The 27,058-nt window shown below is 47.5% G+C and overlaps 3 protein-coding genes across 3 annotated transcripts in view; 2 read left to right on the top strand and 1 right to left on the bottom strand.

Moving 5' to 3' along the window:
- The window catches only part of PLCH2 (phospholipase C eta 2), a 75,353-nt gene extending 64,037 nt beyond the window's left edge, over nucleotides 1–11,316 (top strand). Inside the window, exons 22-23 of the mRNA XM_050982494.1 lie at nucleotides 3,506–4,562; nucleotides 8,342–11,316. Coding sequence (XP_050838451.1) covers nucleotides 3,506–4,562; nucleotides 8,342–10,071 — 2,787 coding nt within the window. The 3' untranslated portion in view covers nucleotides 10,072–11,316. The remainder of the gene's footprint in view (nucleotides 1–3,505; nucleotides 4,563–8,341) is intronic.
- A 1,598-nt stretch (nucleotides 11,317–12,914) lies between these two features.
- On the top strand, nucleotides 12,915–26,639 carry LOC103820810 (probable glutamate receptor). The gene is made up of 11 exons (XM_050982499.1): nucleotides 12,915–13,334; nucleotides 14,856–14,967; nucleotides 16,581–16,612; nucleotides 17,621–17,680; nucleotides 19,175–19,354; nucleotides 21,182–21,408; nucleotides 21,672–21,769; nucleotides 22,213–22,430; nucleotides 22,969–23,194; nucleotides 23,616–23,863; nucleotides 24,904–26,639. Exons 1-11 carry the CDS (start codon nucleotides 13,236–13,238, stop codon nucleotides 25,003–25,005), a joined length of 1,602 nt encoding a protein of 533 aa, XP_050838456.1. The 5' UTR covers nucleotides 12,915–13,235; the 3' UTR covers nucleotides 25,006–26,639.
- PANK4 (pantothenate kinase 4 (inactive)) overlaps nucleotides 26,623–27,058 on the bottom strand; it is an 18,589-nt gene continuing 18,153 nt past the window's right edge. Inside the window, exon 19 of the mRNA XM_030230966.2 lies at nucleotides 26,623–27,022. Coding sequence (XP_030086826.1) covers nucleotides 26,809–27,022 — 214 coding nt within the window. The 3' untranslated portion in view covers nucleotides 26,623–26,808. The remainder of the gene's footprint in view (nucleotides 27,023–27,058) is intronic.

The raw sequence follows: 27,058 nt of genomic DNA, 5'->3' as shown, positions 1-27,058 counted from the left end.
AGTTTGTCCCGCAGCAGTGAGATGCAATATCAGCATCAGGACAGCAGGAGGAGGCATCCAGCGGGCTGGGAATGCCCAGGTCCTCCTCCAGAGGGAAATTCGAGCAATCCTGAACCGGAAAACAGCTTGTTTGGACTTTAATCATCTCTTAGTTATTTAACTCAGCTCCCGAGTCGCTGCCCTTGCCAGCGGTGTTTAATGGAGGGGCCAATGCTCCTCCTCTTCATCAGTGAAATATTTTCACTTCCAACCTCCTTTAGCAAATTCTCTCTGTTTAGCCTTAATTCCCTGGCCTTTCATAATTACTTGATCTTACTAACTTCTTCATGAGTGACTGGCTGTGACAGTTTGCAGATGGGTAAATGCCCATTTCAACTTTGGCAGTTTTTTGGGACTTAGATTTTTCTTGGTGTTCCCTGATTGCTTCTCATTGTCACTGCAGTCTCTCTGGGCTTGCTGGTGTTAGGGAGTGATTCTGTGCACTGACAAAATACAAGGATTTGGAAGGAAAGTCTGTATGTGTTGTGGTTCTGGTTCTGGGGTTTTGTTCGTTTTTTTTAATTTATATTTTTTAATAAAAACTACTGAAAATGTGGAACAAATATTAAACGTCCCTTTCTGGTTTGGTCTGTCTGAATCTTTTTTTGCTTTGATTTTTAATTAACAGACTGCTGTCCAAATTAGAATTTTTTCTTTTCTCCTTTCTTAATTATGGATAGAAAAATCACCCCAGTTATCAGTTTTCAGGTTTTGTTTTTACCCATTCTTTATTAATTGGTTTTACCCATTCTTTATTAATTGATTTTACCCATTCTTTATTAATCCAGAGATTTGAATGCAAACATTTACATTCTGGAACTTTTTTATAAATGGAGATATTCCACCTGCTCAGTAGCTTGGTATTACTAAAACAGTCTTAGGTGAAAGAAAATAATCTTAATTTATGTGTGAAATCCCTTTCAGACTGCTCTGTTTCCTGGAAAGGCTTTTCATTGTTTCTGTCTCTTCTGTGCTCTGCTGATGTACTGCAGAATTTCTTGTGGTTTTTCTAGATGTGCCTATCTCTGAGCTCCTCCCTCACTGTTACTCTGCCTTTACTCTGTCTGTTTGTGATTTCAGTGGGCTTCTCTATGTCAAAAAAGTCTCCTTTTAGAAGCAGAGCGTTTTTAGACGCCTTGAAGGTACCCCTCCTGTCCCAGGGAGGTGCAGACACCACCACACACCTGCATGCCTTCAGCTGGTGGCTTCATTAGCATCAACCTTTCCTTGGCAGCATTTTTGAGCTCTCCAACTCATGGAACATGGGCTGTGACATTTGGCTGGGTCACCCCTGTGGGGTCACTGACAGCCACAGAGCCCTCCCTGTGTGAAGCAGATCCAGGATAAAGGTCCTGCCTCTCTCCCCCTTCTCTGAGCCTCTCCCTCCCCTGCCTTTCCTCTGGAGGGCTGCAATTCAAACTCCTTCTTTCACACAGAAAAGAATCATTTGCTAAATTGGGGGAAAGCCTCTTGTGCTCTTTTTCAAGTCTGCTTTCCAGAGTGAAGCAGCCCTGTAAAAGCTGGGCTGGAAGCTGAAAGCACAATGTCCTGGATCTCCCTCAAAACTGCTCTCCTTTATTTTTTTCCTTCTTTTAAAACCTTTTTTCCCCCCCAAGTTAACCAAATCTGCCTTTGTGTTCTTGAATCACTCCCTTGATTCAAGCAACAGTGTCCAGCTTAACAAAGCTGCAGCAAACAAGCCAGAATGACACCTTGGGCCCTGCACTGCGTGCCACCCATTCCATCAGTGCTTCCCCTTTCTTTTTGGTGGATATTATTTGTCTGTGTTGTTTGTATGACAATTTTTTTCTGGGTTTTGCAAATATTTGTATTGTCTGATTTTTATAGCAATAAATTCATGTACTTGCCAACTTGTCTCCCAGTAATGCAAGCAAGACTGTTCAATAGTCTGGCTCTCACAGAAGATTTTCCAATATTTAATGTCTGCCTTACATGGAAAAAAATCAAACCCTACTATCTTTATCTTATCCTAAAGGTAATTTTTGATAATGCCCTACTCACACTGGAAATTGGCACGTGATAACTAAACTTCAGTCAATTCTAATTGAATAAATATTGTACAAAAAAATAATATTGTGAACACTTTTACTGGCCCTTGTGTCAGCCAAATAAACCTTGGTCCCACATGGCAGCTTGGGCAGGACACTCGGGGTAAAAGCAGCCAACATCTGCATTAAGTCCTGCACAGCAGCACTGGAAATGCACAAGCAGGCACTCAGATATTTATTTTAGGGTGAAAGACTGTTGTAATTTAAATGAGACCCTTCTGTGCCATTGTTTGGCACTGCAGAAATGTGACCTCATGTGACATCAGAGTGCCAGAGCGTGGCTGCTGGTCAGGTTCTGTCACGGGCTTCTTAAAATGCACTTCAGTCATGATCCACCCTGGCTTTATCCATCCTGGATGCTACAGCTGCTCAAAAGTCTGATCCAACTGGGAAATAAAGAGAGCAAAGGGGGAGGAGTAGATGAAAAGAGAAATACTTTTCTGTGCCTGAAGTGATCTCTGTGCAAAGCAAGCCAGCGCTGACTCAGGCATCAGCCTGGGCTTGGAAAGTTGGCAAGTACAGCTGGAATGTTTGCAGGAATGCTGGACCTCTGTTTCATTGAGATGTAAATCAGTTGTATGGTGGTGGGAGATTTATGCTGGTGAATTTGTGTGTTTAATGCTTAAATAACTCCTGAAGGCTGTGGAGAACTGTGATGTGACACTGACTAACCTCCCTTGTTTGTGGTGTGTTTCCTCAGTGCTGAACACATACACCAGTGTCTTGGGATAAGTGTTGTATGGTAGGAAAAATTACCAAAATGTAATCACACAGGTAGAAATTGAAATACTCAATGATCTTTGGTGGGTGTATAGTTAGCTGCTATTCATGACAGTGCTCAATTCAATTCGAGTGTAGATCTCCTTTATGTTGGAAAAATATCCTATTTTATGGTCAGTGTTTATTTCCCAGCAGTTCCTAGAAAACGCATTTACAGCAGGAATTTTAAATACATCTGCTTTGGGTGAAACTGAGAAACTCTTCAGCTTTCACAAGGAAAACCTTGTAGACAGAAGTATTTCCTTTTTTTTTTTTTTTTGTCTTTTCAATAGCTCTAATGTTTATGTAGATGTTGTAAGTAATTACATGCTAGAAAGAAAATGATGACAAATACAGAGATAAGTGTGGCTGGAAAATGTTATCTAAAAACATAGCTGAGAAAAAAAGAAGATGTGTTATTTTGCAAGGCTGCTGTTAGTGATTTTTTTTTTTTTTCATTTTTAATGCCTGTCCTATTTCTGGGTTAGTTCTCATGCTGATGGTAGGAGTATAGCAGGAGACTGTGTGTGAATGATATTTGTTCATGAGTTCCTGTGCTAAGAGGAACAGCCTTGCATTTTTATTTTTATATTATTTTTATTTTTCTATTTTTTATTCTTTTCTTATTTCTTTTGCAGGCCAAACAAGCTCTAGGTCTAAAAGGGCTGTTTCTCAGAAATCCAAAGCAGGCCTCTCTGGACAGTCATGCTGCTGGGCAGCTCCATCGCAAACATTCCTTTAGCAGCCACATCCTGAGACGGACGGCCAGTGCACCCACCAAGAGCCAGAAGAAGAACAAGAAGGGCTTTCCAGAAATTGCTTTTGACACAAAGGACAGCAGCTCTGCAGGGGCTGGAGAAGGGAGGGAAGTGGAAGCTGCCTCCCAGCCTCGCTTTGTGCAAGAGCCAGAAAGCGCTTCCCCGTCCCCAGCTCCCCGAGACGGTGCCGCTGGGGAGGCACCTGGCAGGGGCTTGAAAGGTAAGGCCCAGGGCTGTCCCCAGGGGCCAGGGCAGAGCTGTGCCCACCCCGGGGCTCCCTTCAGCGAGCCCTTGCCCAGGGCACACAGGGTGAGGCTGCAGGAGCCCCAGGGCGAGAAGCCGAGCGTCTTCGCCCGCTGTGCCATCAACAGCTCGGGCAGGATCGGAGTGGCCACCAACTGCATGAAATGCATGGTTGGCTCCAAAGAGAGCCCTGACCCTGAGGGGCCCTGGAGCGACCACCCCGGCAGGTCCATTGTGGCCAGAGAGCCCCTGCAGGCTGGGCAGGGCAGCAGTGCAGAGGAGAGGGTAGAGCTGCACACCTGGGTGGTCAGAGGGCAGCCCAGGCCACTCTCAGATTTGCAGCCTTGCAGCAGCCCTGGAACTGCAGGGGACCTGAGGAGGAGCAGCCAGGCTTTGGTGAGCCCAGGGAAGACGAGTGGTGACTCTAAGTGCCACGGGCTAAAGGCTCCTCCCCGGCAGCGCTGGCAGTGCCACTCAGGTGCCAAGTATGGAAGCACTGTCAACTTGGTTGCAGCCAGCAATGGCTCTGTGTCCTCCAACTCCAGCAGTCTAGAAAGCCTTGGAAGCCCAGAATTCCCCAAGCACTGGTCTGAACCTTCTCGAAGGCAAGTGGGCACCCTCCAGAGGGAAATGAACGCCTTGTTCGTTCAAAAATTGGAGGAAATTCGAAGTAAATCCCCTATATTCTTTACTGGTAAGACCAGATTTTCTTCACCCTTCTCCACTGTAGATCACATCATTGTCTCAGCTTCTGCATAGCATCCTTACTTAGAAGCTCCTCTATGTTGTTTGGCTGTCAAGAGGTTTTTTTTTTGGTTTTTTTTTTTAATTTTGGCAATGACAGAAGAAAAAATTCTTCATAAATATTTTTATTTTCTTTTTTGTAGACGTGTCTGGTTTAGCTTAGTCCTTGCCATGCCTAGTTAACCATCTGCAGTAGTGACACTGTCCATAAATGTTGGGGTTGTTTGTTCAGGGCTTTTTGTTTCCTTGATTTTCGTAGTGAATGTGGTATGATACTAAGTAAATTTGAAGATCCAAACCAGAGCATTAAGTGAGATTGAATATGGAAAACCCACATCCACAAACAATATTTCCATTATCAGCCTTTGTGTTCCACTGAGGGATAACCCCATCAGGAATGCTGTCTAATGTGCTTTCTGATAACAATAAACCCATTCCCTCCTCAAAGATCTTGCTGTCAGTCCAGGAATTACTGGATGGATTTCCCTGCTCTCTTCAGGAGACGTATTTTATAAACACAGCAACCCATTCTGCTCCTAAATGTGTCTGCAGACATTTCTGCTGTGCTGTGATCTTCATGGCCTGGGGGCAGAGGGTGTGATCTGCTGCTCCTGGCATCAGCCAGGCTGGGGCACTCCTGCCATTCCCCACTGCCACCCAAAATGTGCCCAAAACTTAGAAAGTTCCTAAAGCTGCAGCATCCTGTGGTTGTTTCAAACTGGGAATGTGTGGCTGCACCTGTACCATGAGCTGGGGGTTTGTAGAGATGGGAAATCAAAGCAGAGGCAAACAAAGGAAATCTTTTAGTAAGAAAAATGGCATTTTTCCTCCTGATTTGGCAGGAATGGGATAAAGGAAAGAGATTTTGATAAGAATTTTCTGCTTCACAGAACTGTAAGGAGAAAGGAGGAAATGCAGCTTTTGGCTGTGACTGCAAGAGCTCCTCTTCAAATCCCTCACCCTCCTTGTTAATTGTCCCAGAAATCTGGACACTGATGATTGCATGCTCAGGAACAGTGAAGGGATTGTGGTGCTTTTCCTAAGATGTAATCCCTTTCTTAATAACAGATTCTGACTGCCCACCTATAATGGGCTTTTTTGAAAGCCTCACACAGAAATTTGAGATATTTTATTTATTTGACCAATTTCATCTGGTTGGGTGTCTGAAATTTACCTTCTGTTTTTAAATAGCATTTATTTTAAAGCATATTTTTCCAATATCAGCTTCAGGCTCTTAGGGAAATACCAGGACAATGGGAGGGGTGAAATTTGCTGGTTCCCGTGACTTGCAGTTAATCCAAAGCAGCAGAACTCTTTCTATGCCTAAATTATTGGCATTGGGCTTTTCACAAACTCTGAGTACTGTGACATAGGAAACCATTTCCCATTATCAGTGCCAGCTCCCCTGCCAGCCCCCCAAGTCACTAAACAAATATTGGGATATGCTTGAAATTTGATTAAATCCATCTGACTTCCCAAGCATGGAATCAGCAAACCCTTCAAATGGTGAAATGGTGCCTTGGCCTGGCTGCTGCTGGTCCAGTGACAGCCCCTCTGTTTGCACAAACAGCTCCCTTTCCCAAACTCCTGCAAGGCCCTGCCTTGGGCCAGGAAACCAGGGAAACCAGCTCCATGGCTGCACTTGGGAATTGGCATTCTGCTGGGGGAAGTGCCCTGGGATAAGGCAGGAAACTATAGCTGGCCCTTTATTATATAGTAAATCAATCTATTTAATAACCATTATTTCTATAATATAAATATATAGACAACAATTAAAATACATACAGCAATAAAATATAAACAACAATACAAATAAATACAATAAAAACTATAAATATATAAATACAAACATAAATAGATCTATTTATCAAAATTATGATAATATATAATATAAATACATTTAATAATATTTTAGTAATATTTATTATTACGATAGCTGGCCCAGCATTACACGTTCCAGTGATTTCCCTTCCCAGTGTGCCCCAGTCTGTGCTGCTGGATGGGCAGAAGGAGAATTTATAAATCTGATCAGCTCTGGGCCCTTCCTGACACTCCTGCAGGCACTGAGAGTCTGGAATGTTGGAGCTGGGGTATGGAATGTTGGAGCTGGGGTATGGAATGTTGGATTTGGGCTATGGAATGTTGGAGCTGGGTTATGGGCACAGGTGCCTGATTCCTTTCCAGCACTCCCAGCTAATGCAGGTCAGGGCAGAGCTGTTCCCACCCCTGAGTTCTGCACTGGGCTGGGAATCCTGGTATTCCCTGGGCAGGTTCTGGGAGTGATGTTTCCCATTCGGAGAGGGCTTTGGAGGAGTCCAGAGTCCTCTGAGCAACCTGGAAGGTGTCCTTGCCTATGTCAGGGTCCTTGAAACTTGATTTTTCGGGTCCTTTCCATCACAAACCACTCTGTGATTCCATGATTCTGTGATTCCATTCCTCTGTTCAGTGGAGTGTGTTCCTTCAACATTAACAAATATTTTGATTTAAAAAAAAAAAAAAGGAAAAAAGAACTTAATATCTGTCCATGTGTGGATTCCATTGAGTGGTCTGGTTGGTCAGAAATTCTTAGGATCCTACAACCATGTGTGAATATTCCTGTATGTCTCCTTTCCCTCCCTCAGCACTAATTTATCCTGTTCTCTGCACCTGCCTTCCCTACATTAATTGGATTTTTCCTCTGTTCTGTCCTATTATTCTACATGCACACACTCTCTCTCTAGTTAAGAACTGAAAGGACAAGCAAGTCAAAGGTAATGTCTGCTGAGTGTCCCTGATTTCAGCCCTTGTTGCCTCTAGTCCTGGTTTTCCCCTGTTTGCTGCCCTGTAATTACCTGCTCCTGTGCCCTTGAGGCTGTGATCTGGCTTGCTGGTGCTTTGTTAGTTCTGGAATGCATGTCTGCACTGTGCTTTGGAGATTTGGGAAATCATCTCTTTGGCATGATTGCTTTGGCTCCTGGGGTGCAGGTGATAAACATTGCAGAGGATGGAGCATTTTCTCCAGGTAATTGGTGGCTGGAGTGATTCTCCAGGGCTGCACTCACAGCCTGCTGTTCATGACCCATCTGTCTGCAGAGGTTTTTTTTTGAAGTAGAAATTACCAAGTTTTTTTAGGAAGAACAAAGTCTGTTTAAAGCTTTTGTTTTGTTTTTAAAAGTCCCATTGCCAACATTCCACTGTCTGCAGATCATTTGTAATCTGCTCCACAAGTCCTGTGCTGCTTCTCTTCTGAGTGGTTGGTCACTGGGATCACATCTGCTGGTCAAACTGGTGTTTGATCATTGTACATGCTCTGCTTGTGCTCTGATACCCTGACCTGTTGAGTGCTGGGAGGAAGGAAAACTGAAATTCAAGTGGTGCTGGATGGTGGAGGAAGAAAAGCTGGTTTACAAAAGGGGTCACAAAGGGCAAAAATTGCTGGGTACTGTTGTTGTTTGAGAAGAAAACCAGAACAGTCACATGGTGCTGCTGTGCATGGACTGAGATTTCTTGAAGCAACAGGGCTTTGTGCAGCTAAAACTCAATGTGCAAAATGTTTTGCTGCCTTTGGCCAGGCATTTGAAATCTCAAGTTATTTTAAAAATCATTATTAACATGGACAACTTGTGCCTTGAGAACAGTGGTAATACATAAGGAATGAATCTTAGCTCAGCTGTAACTTGTAAGAGATAACTAACCCTGTATCTCTGTTTTTCTTGTTTCTTTCTTTTTCTTTTCATGCCTCCCAAGCAGATGTCTGCCACTTCTCCATGCAGAGGTCAGTCACTTCTTTATGCAGCCTAGAAACGATCACAGAAGAGCCTGTCCTTGCCACTGAGAGCCATGAGTGCAGCCTTCTCTTCCCCCTGCCCGTTACCCCTTACAGTGACTCTGAGGAAGGATCTGGCTCTGACCATTCCACCGAAGCTCCATCAGAGGGAAGCAGCACACCCAACCAGCCTCAAGAGCCCCGATCCTCCAGAAAACAAGGAACAATTCTGGCTGCAGAAGACCGAGGCCGGGATGTCCCAAGAGCAGCTGACACGGGTTTGGTAGCCCCAGAGGATGAGAGGACAAGAGTGGCAGGATGTCCCACAGAAGGAAATGGCTGGACACAGTGCAGTGAGGCTGAGGAGCAGGGTGGATCAGCAGCACATCCCCAAAAGGCCAGGCTGGTAGAGGCAGCAGATCACAGTGCTGGCCAACCTGTAGGAAACTGCCAGAAGCAAAACCAACCAGGTCAGGTATTAGCAGACACGAAAAGCACCTCTGTATGCAAAGGGCAAAACCTGGGTGCAGCAGCTGTTCCACCCCAGCAAAGCAGTGTCAGTAACAGCCCCCAGGCAGATTGTCCCCAGAAAGCCTGGGCTGCACAGGCTCTCCCTGTCTCTGTTTCCCAGACGAGCTCTTACACGTTGGCAAGAAGGGCAAAGAGTGAAGGACTGAAGATGTCAGACTCCTCATCCTTAATAAGAATCCCGAGCAGCCAGTCTCCAGCAGCTGAAGTGTACTTTGATGCCACTGTCAATGACCGGATCTGGAGCAAGCTGGACTGTGCCAGCCACCGTGACAGCATGTCCTCCTCGTCCAGCATGTCCTCCAACGACACCGTCATCGACCTCTCCCTCCCCAGCCTGGCCCGCAAAAGCCTCCCAGACCTGGGCATCCGCCAGGACAGCCTGGAGCCCCTGGCCATCAGGAAGGGCATGCGCCCGCGCTCCGCCACCACCTGCAGCAACGAGCTGCCAATGGTCAGCAAGAGCAAGTCCAACCCCAACCTGAGGTCTGGCCAGCTGCCGGCTGACGAGCTGTGCCCCCGGCCCCTGGCCAGGAGCCCTCGGGACGCCTTCTCGTCCATTCCTAGAAGGCACACCTGGAGCAGGCTCTACATGGAGAGTCTCAGGCAGTCCTCTAACAAATCCAAAGCGCATGACACGGTCGGGAATAACCAGGCAAAGTCCAAAAGCCTCGGGGACCTTACCTCTGACGACATCGTGTGCACTTTTGAAAGCAAATACCGCAGCATCAGCAGGAGCTTCGTCACCCGCTCCATGCGGGAGCAGCGCCGCTCCTCGAGCCTGCGGCCCTCGGCCAAATCCCGGGACGAACTGACGGAGCAGCTGAAGAAGCTGACGGCCTTCCAGCAGGAAAACGACATCACGTCCCCCATCAGGCTGGAGCCCAGCGAGTCGGAGGAGGAGGGCGAGAGCGTGGGGCTGCTGCGCCGCTCGTCCTCGCGCAGCCAGAGCCGCGTGCGCTACATCGCCAACAGGGCGCGGCAGGCCCAGGAGAGGCAGCGCCTGCAGGGCCGGGCACAGCTCGGGGGCAGCCCCATCGAGGAGAGGGGCAACCCCGAGGGTGCCTGCAGCGTGGGCAGGGCCGGCTGCACCGACCCCGCTGCCCACACGGCCCTGGCGGCCTCGCCCAAAGCGCAGCCCGAGTGCGCGGCCGACACCGAGGTGTTCTTCATGCTCAAACTGTGACCCTGGCGGCGCTGGGCGCTGCTGGCACTCCTGTCACAGCAAAACCCGAGAGGCCCAAAATGTCCTGTATTCCTGGCCTTCCCCTGAGCCAAGGGTGCTTGGTACCACGACTCCAAAGGAACTGACGAGGATTCATTTTTAATTGCGCTTTGCCCAGCCTCCCATCAGGCCTCCTTTGTGTGTGGCCACTTCTCGCGTTTGCGGTTTGCTCTTGGTCTTTGCTAATTTCAATGATTCTTCTGACAACGGTAACCTTGATGTGTAATGGCTACATGTGATGCTAACGACAGCTAAGGTGAATTTTTCTTTTACAAATCACGGATCCATGTAAGGACGCTGGACTTAAAATCACATTTATTTTCTGGAAGAGTTTGAGGCCTCTGAGGGTGTGAATTAATAATGTAGTAGATACAGTCCATCTTCCATCGTGGACCTGCTTATTTCAGTGAAAATCCATATTTTCTCTTTGAAGAAAAGCTCTCTTGTTCCAAAGCAATGCTTTTATAAACTCAGCCTGTTTATATATCTATATATATATATATATAAATATCTATATATATACACCTGTGTGTATGCAAAGATATATCTGCACATGTTTGTACACATGCACACCCTGAACCTGAACTGTGACTGCTCCTTGTCTCAAGGCATTGTCTGAGGGAATTGAGACAGGAGAGAGAAGGGAATGGCTAAAAATAGAAATATCTTCTGACTTTACTTCAGAAATGGCTACGAAGCATGTTAGTCTTTTCTTGAAACAGCACTGTCCCTTCTTACGGTATTTTAACAATGCTGCTGTACATAGCACTTTTTGGATGAATTTTACTATTTCTGTATTGCACTGCCATGCAAAATTTTCAATGATATGTTTAAAAAAAAAAAAGAGATATTTAATTTTTTTAGATGGACATATTTAGAATTAAATAACAACTTAACAGAGTAATAATTTTTCCTCCCCCCTTTTTTTTACTTTTTATTTTTAGGGATGTTGTCATGTGTCCCCCCAGTCCCCAGTTATGATGTCATTTATTATAGATGTACATTTTATCAGTGATGGAGAAGAATGTTTACTGAGATGCATTTTAAAGAGAAACAGAGGTTTAATTTTATTTCAGGCTGCATAGAGTCCCTATTATTGAGAGGATATTTTGCCTTTGTAATGATTCTTTTGTGTATATTGCAAAATTTAAGAATTTGTTTGTAAAACCACCTTACACTACTAAAATAAACATATTTAACCTCCCAGCTGGTGACTCTTCAGCTGTACCACAACACTGGGGTTGTTTGTGATACACAAACATGGTGTATCAAAATCTGCTTTGTTTTTCAGCTTCCTTTGTGGATAACATTCAATTTTACTCTTTTTCAGAGGGGCAGCCAGCACAGAGCCACTCAGATTTTCTCAGGTCCTCCAGAACCTGTGAAAGGATTGGCAGAGACTGACACTGTGTGGTGTTAGACACAGCACAGGGCTGGGGCAGGATGAAAACTCTGGGGCAACTGGTGGAGTTAGTAGCCAAACAGACAGAAGGAGTGATCCATCCTGGAGCAGCTGCACAAGTAACACAGATGGCCCTGTTTCAGCACTGAGGGGGTTTAAAGTCTGGCTGAAAATGCTGCAGCTCAGTTTTGCTCTTCACCTGTCACTTGACTGAAAAATCACTTCTATTCCTGTCCCAGCAAAGTGCACAGTGAAAGTGCATTTTGCTTCCTTCCCACTCCTCCTGGAAGGGTTGTCACTTGTGGAGCTGGGAAGGGGCTCTTGGTTCTCATTTTAGAATCACTTGGCCACAAAAATTTAAATTCTGAGATACCAAAACAGTAACAAAATTTAAACTCTGAGATAGCAAAATGTAAGGCTGACTGTGTTATCACCATAACACAGCCATGGGGCTGGAGGGGTTAAATTTCTGATTAAATCTTTTCAAATGCTCTCCAGCATGTTTGGTCTGAAAATATTCCCTGAGTTTTCCAGGCTGGCTCAGATGTGCCCAGCTTGTCTGCAGGACTCAGATCCCAGGGCAGCTTTGTGCAGCAGAGCTTTGGGATGTGCACTGGGGTGACCCCCCAGCATCACTGCAGGCTCTGAAGGGAGGGAGGTGAGGCTGCAGCAGAACGTGGGATCTGCCAAGAGGAGCCTCCCATTGTGTCCCAGCACAAAGCAAATTTCATTAACATTCTCTGGGGGAAAAATCACTCATGTAAATACTTTAATTTCGGGCTGAAAAGCTGCAGGGAGTCGCTGCTTTTGTAACTTTAATGCTTTTGCAGCTTTAATGTCAAGTACATGCAACTTGACAGCTTTGGAAAGTTAATGCTTGAAAGGCCTATTTGTGTCTTCTCAAGGACTGAGTCTCACAATCAGAATATTTTCATCTTTAATTGATTAAGCAACACTTGTTAAATGAATGCACCTCACAGGAGGCAGCATCATGGAGCACTTTAAAACATTTACCTTCGTTCAGAATTTTAACCAACAGTGTCTGGATTTAAATCATTAGGGTACATGTGACATTTGCCCTCTTGCTTCCAAATTAATAGCAAATTTTTGCAGCTTGTTTTGTGGCACTATCTAAGACTGACCTTTCATCATGTATTTTTTTTATTCCTATGAGTGTAATTCATTCCAGCATCTAAGAATTATTTGGAATTTAAGTCAGCAGAAGGTCACGGTTTTGCTCTTCATTCTTCTGCTCTTCCTGTGCATCCTGAGACTCCAGGAAACACAGGATGGGCATTTAGGTTCATTAAATGGTAAGATCTGAAATCCAGAGTCTCCAGATCACGAGCAGTGACCTGGACATGGCTGGGTGTGGGATTTATGGTCTGTGTTCCTCCAGCTTGGCCTTCACCAGCACTGCTAATGAACATTCAATTGTGTCCTTCAAAGCTGATTTTGTCTGTGTGATCAACAGGCAGGAAAACGGACACAGCTGCTGGGGACAGCTCCAAAGGGAGGAATTTTACAGCAACACCACAGGACAGTGAGAGAATTCCATGAGTCCTGATGCAGCACCCAGCTCTTCCAGAGGCTCTCCTTTGGTGAGGTCTCCTCCTTCCCCGAAGGTGTCCCCTGGTCCAGCTGGCACGTTTAGAGCCACTCCTCCTCCTCCTCCTCGTCCTCCTCCTCCTCCTCCTCTCCCGGGTATTTAACCCAGCACGGGATGCCCAAACCTGCGGGATCCTCCCTCCTGTGCCGGGCATCCCGAGCAGCTCCCGCACGGACGGACGGACAGACAGACAGACGGCCCAAGGGAGTCGCTGTAAGTGACAATCTGCCCTCAGTTCGTGCTCTGCTTCTGGCAAAGGGCAAAGCCTGCTGCCACCGGCTCCTTCCTGGCTTTTTAACCCACATTCGCACCCTGCCTGTGCTTTTAGACGAGCTGCGTGTTTAACACCTTTCTGTTCAAGGGGATGCCAGCAATTCCAGCTCTGGTCACTTTGGGCACCACTTGAAACACAGGTACCAAATTGGAAGGGAAAAGGAACAGGAATTTAGAGGCTAAACCTACCAGGAAAAGCACAGCTCCTCCCTGGCTCAGCCTGAAGGCTGCTGCTTCTTTTGTATATTTTTTTCCCCTGGTTGATGCAGCTGCTCAGTTTTTGTGCTGCTCTGGCAACAGCCAAGGGCAGCAGCTACTTTGTCTAAAATGCAGTTGTAGGATAAAGTCAGTGTTCATTGGTTTTTTCAGCTTTTAGAGAGATGGGGCAACTGAGAAGCATTTGAAAAGTTTTTATTCCATTATCAGTCTCTTGTGAGACACAAGAGATGTAAAACTCAACACCATTCCATCAGAAGCCAACCTATTTCCTGGTGACAATACAATGCATCTTTCCCAGCTCCAATTCTCTAAAATATCTGGTCTTTTTGCAAGGCCATAGTTGGAAACTTGTTGAAATTTGTCTCTAGTTCAATCTCAATCTCAACAATGTCATCTCCATTCCTAAATCAGCACACCTTGTTTCAGTATTTTCATACAGATGTACAAGGCTGTAAAAGTTTTCTCTCAGGTTTTGAGAATTCTTTTCAAATCCATTTCCCCAAGTGTTGGCTGATGTGCAGCTCAGATCTCAGCCCTCTCCTCTGGGATCCTTTCACAAGGATCAACATTTCCCCATTTGGCAGAATGTTTTAACAGCAGCAACAGCAAAATCAGCATTGAAATTTAACCTGGACAGAACCTTCTGTGGAGGTTTTCATTATTTCTCTCATTAGGAAAAATGAATGAGGGAAAGTGCTGAGCTGGAATGCTGAGTTTTCATAGGAGGCAGGATTGGGGAAATTTCCTAAAAGCTGGTGAGGTAAGATCCCTAAATCCAGTGTTTTCTGAGCATCAGTCAGCCACAAGTAATGCCATGGGTAGTGTATTTTTGCCTACACACTCTCATAAATAATAAGTTTTCTTGGGCATTTTTAATTTATTTTTTATCATTTCTGGTGGAATGGTGTCCTGTACCTTGCTGGACAGCAAATACCATTTAAAATATTGCTGCTGCTTCCTCTCCTGCCCCTTCCCTGGGGGAAAACCCACAGGGACAGAACCAGCAGTGGGTAAATGCCCTTTTTTAGCTTTGTCACCTCCTTTTTGCTGCAGTGGGGACTTCACCAGAGCCTTTCTTTGGTGTTTGTTCTGGCTGAGCTCAGCAGTGACTGTTTTCAGCTGGAGACTTCATTTGGAATTGTGGCTCTACAGAAAAAGGAGCAGAAAATCCAGGACAAAGTGATCTCACCCAGTGATGGGGAACTGTGGAACCAGGTTTAACTGCTTGCCTTTCACCTCCAGCAGGAAGGTTCCTGTAGAGCAGCAGGAATTTCTGCTCCCATGGATAAATCCCTTCACTTCACAGTCTGTGTGCTCACAGCCCTGCTGCTCCTGAGGGAATCAAGCCAGGCAGGTGAGGAAAAGGATCCAGAAATGTTGCCTGCACCCAAACCTGGTTTTGTTCTTCTTTAGATCATTCATTCCTTCAGTTTGTACCTGCCACTGCTTGCAGGATTTTGTCCTAATCTCAGAATTTGCTTTCAAATGAATTATTAAAAAAATTCCCCAGGGCTCACCTGGTGGCTGGGACTTGGTGAGTGCTGTCCCCAAGTGCCTTTGATGTCCCCAAGTGCCTTTGATGTCCCCAAGTGTCTTTGCTGCTACAGCTGAAAGCCAGATGACAGAGGTTGGGGAAGATGAAAGAAGCCAAGGAAAAGGGGTGGGTTTAGCTGTGGTTATTGTGGTTAAAGCTGCACTTCTGGGAGATGATGGTCCCTTGAGGATGGGGGTAAAACTGAGGGCAGGTGGCCAGTCCTGAGCAGTGCCAGGAGCCTTTTCCCCAGGAGCCTTTTCCCCAGGAGCCTCCCTTTGGAAGGCTGGGCAAGCTCAGGGTAGCAGGAGCAGAGAAAAAGCTGATTTTTTTTTACAGCCACACTCTCTTCCTGCAACCACCAACCCATGGGGAAGGGAGGGATGAGCCCTTCTCTTTGTCCTGTGCTGCTGCAGCCTCCCAGGAGGATTCCCAGGAGGATTCCCAGGATTTCCAGGAGGATTCCAGCAGAATCCTCGATGCTGGGCACTGTCACTGCCATGACCTGGGGTTGGTGCTGCAGCCCCATCGCCCCTGGGCCTTTCAGGAGGGCTCACAAAGGGGCTTTGAGCTGGGAGCTGGAGCCCTCAGAAGGCTCTGCTGCCTTCCAAGGAACCCCACGGGGCCTCCAAAAGCTGCTGCTGGCTTTAAAGGGTTTCTAAAGGGAGACAAGAGAACTCCTTTGTGGAGATTTCCAGCCCCCATGGAGAACTGTAGTGGAGAGGGAAAAAACAGGTTTTGTTTTACAATAATGTGGAGTTCAGCACAAGGCCAGAAAATGCAACCCCAAAGAAGGAAAAATAAATACATAATGAATGAATATGCTGTTATATTTAGAGAAAAACTCACAGCTTTTGCTTGAAAGAAGTGAAAGCATCCTGCATTTTTTAGTTTATCTTGAAGGATTTTTGGCTTTTGTGCTGTGAATTCTCTGAGTCCAAGGAACAATGCTAAGCAGATTCTAGAAGAATCATCCTGGGCAATTAGTAAGCAATATCTTGACAAAATTGTGGTTTTAATTCTGCATCTCAGATGCAGAACCTGCCAGCAGTAGGGGAAAGGAGGAGTAAGAAAAATCAGTGTCAGGGAAGTGGGTGGTGAGGAACTTTGGGTTCTCCTCAGGGGAAGATGGGCTTGGCAGGAAAGGGGGAAGGTCTGGGCTGTGTGAGGAAGAGGAGCTGGTGCTGCCCCTCCTCAGGGATGGACTGGCTGTGCAGGAGTCCCCCAGAGGGTGAGGGACATAAGTGACATCATTAAGTGACATCAGGACCTCCTGCAGCCCCTCTCTGCTGCCTCTGCCTTCTTCTGTGCCTGGGGGCGGAAACAAAGGGAGGTTGGGAGTTGAGGGTGGCTGTCCTGATGATTTCAGTGCCCTGTGAAATGAGGAGCTGTGAATACAAGCCCCACACAAACCTGATTCTGTTGTGTTTTTCCAGGAGCTGGGAGGAATGATGATGCTGTGAGTAAGGTATGTCTGAGTTCATTAGTGCAGAGCCACTAACGAAGGCGTGGGGCAGATGATTTTACATATTTAATTCAGAAACAGTGATCAGAATGTGAAAGGTTTTCATCTTTGAGGAGTTATTATTTCAAATACACCATGGCTGTATTATTTCATGGCTGGCTGTGTCTCTGTGCTGTTTTCCTTTGGTTTTGTGAGGTTTTTTTTGGACTGAATTTTTTATCCAGAGCTCAGAATTCAGTTGTGCCCCAGGGAAGAACCTGCCAGTAGCCCTTGTCTTCATGGCTGGTAGAGCTGGGGAACTTGTGATCACAGCTTTCCACTCAAAGCTCATCCCTCAAACCCTTCCATTGCACAGAGAGAATTAATCCAAGATCCTCTGGCTCCTGGAAGGACTGAGGTTTCTTTTGCATGTTCTGTACTGCATATTTATATATAATTATACATTCACACACACACAGATACAGATCCTCTCTCTCTGTCTAGAAAAATCACCCTGTAATTTCCAATAAGCAGACACATTTCAGACCAGCAAACCTCACAGAACCTGACACTTCACTAGAAAAACTCCAATTGCCCTGCAGTGCCTTTGATGAGGAATACTCTCGAGTGGGTGACTGTAAAATTGGAAGTTGCATCTTCAACTCACAGAAATGAATCCACTTTTCCTCTCCTCCTCCTCCTCCTCCTCTCAGGTTTCCAACTGTTCTGCGTCTCCTGCAATTGCTCTCTAATGAGACCTTAATTGGCTGCTAATTCTTTTGTCTGCAGCAGGAATTGGTCTCTTGGGAAGGCTGCACACCCCCCCCGAGGATGTGCAGCAACATTTGCAGCGATTTTTGTTTGCACCAGGCAGCGAAGTGATCCCCGGGCTGTGATTTATTCATTAGTCAGGAGACAGCAGCAGCCACTGCAGCTTTAGGGCTGGTTTGACCCCCTGCACCCCCCAGGTGACCCCAAAGCAGGGCCCAGCCTGGTGGGGCCATGCTGGCACTTTGAATTTCTGCTTTGCAGGGCACAGACCCACGGGGAGCAGGAGAGGGACTCCCAACCCTGACTGTCACAACCATCCTGGTAAGGCCTGACAGGACAGGGAGCAGCTGGAGCCTGATTTGATTTCTTTTCCTGATGTGCAGGGGGTGTGGGCTGGCTGTGGCAGCGATGTCCCTGCTCCTGGCAGGGTTTGGGGGGCTGGCTCAGGGCTGTGGAGGTGCCAGCTGTCTGCAGTGGGCACAGGGGGGATTTGGGGGGCTGTGTCAGTGCTCTGGGGGGGGCACCCAGCTCTCTCTGCTGGGCTCAGTCCCCTGAGTGTTTGGGAGCATGTAAAGGTCACACAGGGACAAACCCAGGGATAAAACCTCCCAAATGCATCACCAGGGAGAAGCTGCAGCAGGGAATTTTCTGATCCCCAAATGCATCACCAGGGAGAAGCTGCAGCAGGGAATTTTCTGATCCCCAAATGCATCACCAGGGGCTCCAGACAAGCAGCAGAAGCTGCAGCAGGGAATTTTCTGATCCTGTTGTGTGCCTCACCTCAGGCTTTGATGGGCCAAAATGAAAATATTTGGCTTTTAGGCTGAGAAGAGATTTTTTCACTCATTCCTGTGGTGCCTGCAGGATGCAGCTGCCCTGGGGGTGGTTCATGAATCCAGGGAATATCTTCCCAGCCTGGAAACAAGGAATTTTATTGATATCAACGTTTCCTGGGATTCCCCCCTCCCAGAATTCCCAACTTTTTTTTTTTTGGGCTAATTCCCTTTTTACCACCCAAAACTGCAGCAGGAGCCCAACTGCACTAAAGGGGGGGGTTGGGAATTTTTGGGAATTGCAAGAATTTTGGGAATACTGGAATTTTTTTGGGGGGCTGTGATGAGTACACCCCCAGTTTGAGACAGCCCTGGGAACTTCCATAGATTTCACATCTCAAAAATCCCCCAAACCCTAAAAAATCCTTCCTCAGCTCTGCCGGAATTCTGGGAAACTTCAGGAATTTGGGAATTTTGGGGGGGGGGAGAAATCCTGGAAAATATTGATGGCGATAAAATATTTTAAAAAAGAGGGAAAAAAGGAAAAAAGGAAAAAAAAAATGGAAAAAAGGGGGGAAAAGGGGAAAAAAGGGAAAAAAAAGAAAAAAAGGGGAAAAAAGGGGGAAAAAAGGGGGAAAAAAGGGAAAAAAGGGAAAAAAGGAAATAAAAGGGAAAAAAGGGAAAAAGGGAAAAAAAAGAAAAAAAGGGGGAAAAAAGGAAATAAAAGGGAAAAAAAGGGGAAAAAAGGGGGAAGAAAGGGAAAAAAGGAAAAAAAAAGGGGAAACAAGGAAATACAAGAAAAAAAAAGAAAAAGGGGAAAAGGAAAAAACAGGGGAAACAAGGAATACAAGAAAACAAAAAGAAAAAGAGAAAAAGGAAAAAAAAAAGGGAAAAAAGGGGAAAAAAGGAAAAAAAAAAGAAAAAAAAAAAAAGAAAGAAAAATAAAATATAAAAAACCCGTGGTGAGGAATACCAGGGCGGGTTTACCAAGGCCGGGTTTAACCCCCCTGGGCTGAGCTGGCTGTGTGTCCCTCCCTGCCAGGAGGATCCCTACGTGATGGTGAGGGGAGCAGAGCTGGAGGGATACTGCATGGAGCTGCTGGCTGCCCTGGCCGGGATGCTGCGCTTCCAGTACCGCGTGCGGGTGGTGGCAGACGGCCAGTACGGGGCTGTGGCTGCCGGGGGCAACTGGAGCGGCATGATCGGGGAGATCCTCCGCAGGGTAAGGGCAGCCCCTCCCCGGCACCTGCGGGCATTACTGGAAATATTCATGTGGAGCTAATACCCATAGCCAGCTGGGATTTATTGGAAATATTCATATTGAGCTAGTACCCATAGCCAGCTGGGATTTATTGGAATATTCATATTGAGCTAGTACCCATAGCCAGCTGGGATTTATTGGAAATATTCATATTGAGCTAGTGCCCATAGCCAGCTGGGATTTATTGAAATATTCATGTTGAGCTAGTACTCATAGCCAGCTGGGATTTATTGGAAATATTCATATTGAGCTAGTGCCCATAGCCAGCTGGGATTTATTGGAATATTCATGTTGAGCTAGTACCCATAGCCAGCTGTGATTTATTGGAATATTCATATTGAGCTAGTACCCATAGCCAGCTGTGATTTATTGAAATATTCATGTTGAGCTAGTACCCATAGCCAGCTGTGATTTATTGAATATTCATATTGAGCTAGTACCCATAGCCAGCTGGGATTTATTGGAATATTCATATTGAGCTAGTACCCATAGCCAGCTGTGATTTATTGAAATATTCATATTGAGCTAGTACCCATAGCCAGCTGGGATTTATTGGAAATATTCATATTGATATAATACCCATATCCAACTGTGTTTTATTGAAAATGTGGATATTGATCTAGTACTGATATCCAACTATGATTTACTGGAAAAATGGATATCGATCTAGTACTCATATCCAACTGTGATTTATTGAAAATGTGGATATTGATCTAGTACTGATATCCAACTGTGATTTATTGAAATATTAATATTGATCTAGTACCGATATCCAACTGTGATTTATTAAAAATATGGATATTGGTCTAGTACCCATATCCAAGTGTGATGGACAAATACTCTCTGACAGTTTAGAGTTAGAAAGTTGTGGGTTATTGTGGGTTAGCTCCCAAATACACACTGCAATTTACAGATGATTACAGAGTTCTTTTATGTATAAAAGTATTAATTTATAGGTGGTTACAGAGTCCTTTCATCTGTACAAGTATGGAATACCCAAAAATACAAATACATATTCATGGCTTTGGTACATCCCGTTCCCAATATGGATGTTGATCTACTACTGATATCCAACTGTGATTTATTAAAAATATGGATATTGGTCTAGTACCGATATCCAACCGTGATGGACAAAAACTCTCTGACAGTTGAAAGTTATTAAGTGTTCATTGTGGGATAGCTCCCAAATACACACTGCAATTTACAGGTGATCACAGAGCCCTTTTAGCCGTGCAAGTATTAATTTACAGATGATTACAGAGTCCTTTTATCTATAAGTACATAAGAAAATATAGGAGTATCTAGAAGTATATAAGAGCATTGAATACCCCAAATACAAATACATATTTATTGGAAACCTGTCCTGTTCCTTGGGGGTCACATCCCAAGGCTGTTGACCTGGAGATGTGGTGCCATTTCTGTGGGACTCTTTAAAATGAGAGGGTTTTGGGAAAGCTGCCAAAGGCAGGCTTTAGAGCCAGTAGAACTGGGATTAGAGCTGAGCTGTACCTGGAAGATTTGTCAGGAGAAAACATTTATAAGAAGTAGAAAAGTGAGGACAAATAGAATAATGGTTTGTGTATGAAGCCTTGTCTAAAATAACTCTCTAAGTAACAAAAAAGTTTATCTAGTAAAATATTAGGAAGTTCTGAGCTTAGTAATGGAGCTCTGCAGTAATGGAGCACCCGCCCACTGGGCCAGGGAAGCACCTGCTTGAGGGACAGAAATGTTTGAGGGACAGAAATGTTCCCTGGGCTGGGGGCTGATTGTTTTTCATCTCCTTGGCAGGAAGCTGACATGGCAGTGGCTCCACTGACTGTCACCTCAGCCAGGGAGGAGGTGGTGTCCTTCACCACACCCTTCCTGCAGACCGGGATTGGGATCCTGCTCCGCAAGGACACGGCCTCCCAGGACATGTCCTTCTTCCACTTCCTGTCCCCTTTCAGCAAGGAGACCTGGACAGCTCTTTTATTTGCTTACCTGCTCACCTGCTTCTGCCTCTTCCTTGTGGCCAGGTACAAATGCATTTCTTTCACAGATTGTGTTCGAGTCAGTGCCTTTCTCACCTGGGAGGAGCTCCCAGGTCCCAGGGAGCCTTTGGCTCTGAGGAACCTCCTGTTCAGCTCTAGCACAAGGGCTAGGAAAGCTTAAACCCTGCCAGACTAAGCCAGCATTATGAGTGGGATCTCCCCGTGAGGAACACCAGATATCTGGATGGGGATTATTTTTATTTTTTTCCCTCTGAATGTCTGGTTTTTTTCCTGTCATTTTCCCACAGACTGAGCCCCTGTGAATGGAACGAGCCAAAGAATGAGGAGAACCACTTCACCTTCCTGAACAGCCTCTGGTTTGGAGCAGGAGCATTGGCCCTGCAAGGTGAGCTGGGAGGATGGTGATGGTGCACCCAGCTCCTGCTGTGACCCTGGGGTGAAAAGGTGTCCGAGCAGGGACACTTGGAGCTCTGAACCAGTTTGGGAAGGTGTGAGTACAGACCTGCTGGGCTTGTCCAGGTGACTGACTCCAGCTGGGGAACATTTTCTGCTCTGGGTAAGCACTGCTTGGGGCAATGCCCAGCTGAGCATGGCAGGAGGAGCTGTTTGGGCAGCTTGGTGCCACTGCTGCTGCTCCAGCCCTGCCCAGAGCAGCACAGAGGGACCCTCCAGGCTCAGGCTCTGTGTAGCTGCAGCAGGGTCTGCAGTTGCCTTTATTTAAAGGGCAGTCTGTAACTCAGGCTGGTGGACCTGCACTTCTGGTGTGTCTCTGGCCCCAGGTCCCCTCCTGTGTGATTTATGGTGCTTTATTGGTTCCCTGTGGTGCAGGTGCCACCCCCAGGCCCCAGGCATTCTCGGTGAGGGTCATTGCTGTGGTCTGGTGGCTCTTCACCCTGGCCCTGCTGGCCGCCTACATCGCCAACTTCACGGCCCTGCTGAGCTCGGGCAGCGAGCAGCTCCCCATCCAGACCTTCGAGGACCTGGTCAAGCAGAGGAACCTGGAGTTTGGGACACTGGAGGGCTCCTCGACCTTCTACTACTTCAAGGTGCAGAGAATCTCCCTGAGCACTGCTGAGCTGGGGCTGTCCCACAGCTCAGGCCTTGTAACCCCTACAGCACCCTTGTCACTGCTGACTCCCTCGGTTTTCCTGGCATACTTCAAATAATATTATTTATTATTGTTTATTATTATTGATTATTGTTCTGTTCAGCCCTTCCTCCACCTCTCCTCACAGGAAAGCAGGCGCAGAATTCTTATTTTGATTCTGAATTCTCCTTTAAAAAATCTCTCTACCCTTCAGGTAGAGAGGTACACTCTACCCAAGTGTACCTCGGGCAGCAGGTGCCATCTGTGACACTTGTACCCCTGTGTGATGCTTGTCCCCTATGTTGGGGACAGTCTGTGCTTGCAGGGGTTCACACATGGTTTAAGTGCTCTTCTTCTCCAAACTGTTTCACAACCCTTGCACATACAAGCAGATTTTTCCTTTTTTTGGTGCTTGTCTCACCCTTGAGTTTGACACTTGGATTTTTTGACACTTGGGTTTGACGTTTGACTTTGACACTTGGATTTCTGGGCTGCAGAACTCCAAGAACCCCATCCACCAGATGATCTACGAGTACATGGAAAAGAGGAGGGAGCACGTGCTGGTCAAGACCTACCAGGAGGCCGTGCAGCGCGTGATGGACTCCAACTACGCCTTCATCGGCGAGTCCATCTCGCAGGACCTGGCGGCCGCCCGCCACTGCAACCTCATCAGGGCCCCCGAGGTCATTGGGGCCCGTGGCTTCGGCATTGCCACCAGCCAGGGTGAGTCCTGTCCCCTCTGCTGCCCTGCTCCTCCCTGGGACAGCCACGGGCCAGAGCCAGCACTGCTGTCAGGGTGACCAGCCTGAGAGCGCTGCAGGGCGGGGTCACTGCTCTCTGGGGAATTAACACTGCCTTTCACTTTGGATTCTAATCCACAAATATTCATCTCCTGGTGGCCTTGGCCCCAGGAATGCAGAGCAGGGGACAGTCTGCTCATGCTCTTCCCAAAGCACCTTTGCTCTGCCCTTATCCCTCCTGTGTAACCACCCCTCTGTGGCCAGGGCAGGGTCATTGTTAGCCAGGAAAAGCCTTTGGCAGGCGGGGCTGTGTTCAGTGGCACCTCTGGCCCCTTTAGCAATGTTTAACTAAACCATGGCTGGGGGCTCTCCCACCCTCCTCTCTCTCCTCTCCTGCTGCCCAGCCTCCCCCTGGACCAAGCCCCTGTCCATCGCCGTGCTCAAGCTGCGCGAGTCGGGCGACCTGGACTACCTGAGGAACAAATGGTGGGAGAGCAGCTGCCTGCGCCAGAGCCAGGAGCGCTGGGGGCCCCTGGAGCCCCCGGCCCTGGGGGGGCTCTTCCTCACCCTGGGCATCGGCCTCGCCCTCGGCATCCTCGCTGCCCTGGCCGAGCTCTCCAGCAGCAGCCGCCGCGCGGCCGCGCACGCCAAGGTGGGCCCTGGCTCCTGCTCTGAGCCCCATCCTGCATCTCTGTGTCCCTCCTGGCTCCTGCTCTGAGCCCCATCCTGCACCCCTGTGTCCCTCCTTCCACCAAGGTGGGCCCTGGCTCCTGCTCTGAGCCCCATCCTGCATCTCTGTGTCCCTCCTTCCTCCAAGGTGGGCCCTGGCTCCTGCTCTGAGCCCCATCCTGCACCCCTGTGTCCCTCCTGGCTCCTGCTTTGAGCCCCATCCTGCACCCCTGTGTCCCTCCTGGCTCCTGCTCTGAGCTCCATCCTGCATCCCTGTGTCCCTCCTTCCTCCAAGGTGGGCCCTGGCTCCTGCTCCAAGCCCCATCCTGCATCCCTGTGTCCCTCCTGGCTCCTGCTCCAAGCCCCATCCTGCACCCCTGTGTCCCTCCTGGCTCCTGCCCCAGGTCCTGTCCTGCCCCCTGTGTCCCTCCTGGCTCCTGCTTCAAGCCCCATCCTGCACCCCTGTGTCCCTCCTGGCTCCTGCTCCAGGTCCTGTCCTGCCCCCTGTGTCCCTCCTTTCCCCAAGGTGGGTCCCAGCTCCTGTCCTGTCTCCCCCCCTCCCTCCTGCACCAGCATTTCCACCCTGACCTTGGTTTTTTGAGGAAAGCTGTGCGAGGGGTGAGGGGAGGCTGTGCAGTTCAAGTGCCAAAATTTCACAGCTTGGCCTGTGGGATGGGTTTGCAGCCTGAACAGTATCAATATAATATATAGAAATAAAATAAACCCCTAGCATCCCTTCCCACCCACCCCCCTCCAAAAAAAAAAAAAAAAAAAATCACTAACATTCCCTGAAATCCCAAGGCAGCCAAACTGCATTCCACTGCCCTGGGTGTTAGAGAGGACAATAAATGAGCCTAAATGAGTTCATTCCCAGTGGTGGCTGTTCTTTAGTCATTAGGCAAGGAAAACACACTGCACCAATGCCCCTTGGTGCTCCTGCTCTCCAGCCCTCCCAATGTGCACATAGAAAAGATGGATCCACACAACAACCACCCACAGCCTCTCTCCCCCTTTCTCTTTCAGAAATCTTGCTGCTCTGTTTTCACAGAAGAAATCTGCACTCGTCTACGCATAAAAGGAGCTGCCAGGCAAAGCCAGGAGACGTCAGGGAAGGCAAATGCTTGAGGAGTTTTTGCTGTGTTAGGGTTGTGCCACGTCCTAGGAGCTGTATCAGTGTAGGAAGATGTTTTTCTGCTAGCCTAGAGTGTTAGTTTGCTAATTACACACACACACACAGCACTTCTGGAGTGGTGGTGGAGCTGCAGACACAGGGAAATGAAGTGGCTTGGAAGAATTTAAATTGCTAAGGGCTTGAGTGGAACGGTGACAAATGGATAAAGTGGAGCAGAGCTGGCCAGGATGGTGGATCCCTGGTTAGGTTTGAAGTTCACCCTGTAAGTCCATGAAGGCCTGGAGGAGGAAGTGACTGGGGACAGGTTAATGTGAAGCCTCTGCTACTAATTGCTGTGTGAGGAACAGTCCTGGAACATTAAAGCTCTTGTCTGTCTCATCATCAGGAGCAGCAGCTTAAGCATTGCAGCTCTAAACAGCCTCACCCTGCCCTGCCTGAGCAGGAGGGGCTGCTCCCTGGGAAGGCAATTCCTGGATCAGAGCTGACAGTGCTGCTGTGTAACCCCAGACAGGCCTTCCCTGCACCCCACACCCCAAAAAGGGAGCCCCTGCCACCACGGTGAGCTAAGAAATGCCAGGCAGGGCTTGTCCTTTGTCCCTTCCCAGCACAGGATAAGGGCCACTGTGGGGGGACAGAGAATGTTTTGTTCTTGTTGCCCAAGAATTGAAGATTGACAGTGGAAATCCATCAGTGCCAGAGCAGGGAAGGGGTGTGAGGATGAGTCAATCACAGCAGAGCCCCAGCTCCCCTGCAAGGGGAGATGTGAGGGTGTTTTGCATCACGCTCCTGCTCCCAAATAATGCTGAAGTTCAGGGGAACAGTTTTCTCAGCTGCATGTTAAACACCTTCCTCATTAAGCTGTTTCCCTTTCAGAGCTCGGATGACTGAGGCATTTAAGTGTTAGGGCAAATTGGTGGTGAAATCACTCCATTTATGAACTGCACAGCTGAAGGAGGGAAAAAACAAATTGGGTTCCTTGGGAATGGCTGTAATTGCCCTGCAGGAACAAAGCCACCAATCCTTGTCAGTCCCAGCAGGGAGAACTGAAGGCAACACAAACCAAGGGGGCTCAGGCTGGGAACTTCTGGGTGATCCTGAATCCAGCACTGCACATTCCCTGGGAGGGGAACTTAGGGAGACCCAGCTTCCAGCTGCTGTGAAGGAATTCAGTGCAGCTGCAGGACTCCCTCCCTTGTCCCTCCTGCTAATGGGAATAAACAAGGGGTTAGGAATTCCAGGTGTTGGGAAACCAGGGCTGGTCCTTAACTCAGACTGCAACAACCCTGGCTCAGTCACAGCCTGAGCAACGTTTGTGGGGTGAGAAGGTGGATCAGCCCTTCCATCAGCTGAGCTGCACAGAGCAGGAGAGATTTAGGTAAGTCTAAAAGCTGAAAATGCAACATCAGAAAATGCAACAACAGGTTCACTTAGCACTTAAAAACTGTTTGGTAGGTGCTGTGTCACTGCTGGCAGAGTAGGCAGAGATGTATAAAAAAGGTTTCATTGACATTTAAATATATTTCTATATGAATGTCTCACAGAACAAAAAAATAAAGTCTTTTCATCACAAATACTGCAGCATTAAAATAAACACTTACCAAAATAAACAATGAGTGATATACATATATATATTTGAGTGTGTAGACTATAGAGTGAATCATATTGTCGCTTTTTAAGTCACAAAAGCACAATATAAATACGGAATTTCCTGTGAACTCTTGTCCCTGTTGTAATAAAAATACATTCTTTACAGTTAAAGTAAAACTAGTGCAAGTCCGTGGGCCGTGCCAGCTCCATCATTTACAGGGCACTTCGTACTTGAAGATGACACTGAAGATTTTGCCCCCGAGGCGGTCGGCGAGCCACGAGTTCTTGATGACGGCCAGCTTGAGGCTCTCACACCTGAGCACGGCGTAGTAGTTGGTGTGGATGGCCCTGCCCATGCCCTCGATGACCACCAGGTCCGTCTGCCGCTCCCGCACCAGCACGGCCAGGCCCTGGTCCAGGCGGCTGCAACACAGCGCAGTCAGAGCGGCCACAGCACGG

The sequence above is a fragment of the Serinus canaria genome, chromosome 21, assembly GCF_022539315.1.
Source record: "Serinus canaria isolate serCan28SL12 chromosome 21, serCan2020, whole genome shotgun sequence".
Taxonomy (NCBI): Eukaryota; Metazoa; Chordata; class Aves; order Passeriformes; family Fringillidae; genus Serinus; species Serinus canaria.
Note: the sequence above shows the minus strand (reverse complement) of the source record. Positions and strands in the feature narration are given on the sequence as shown.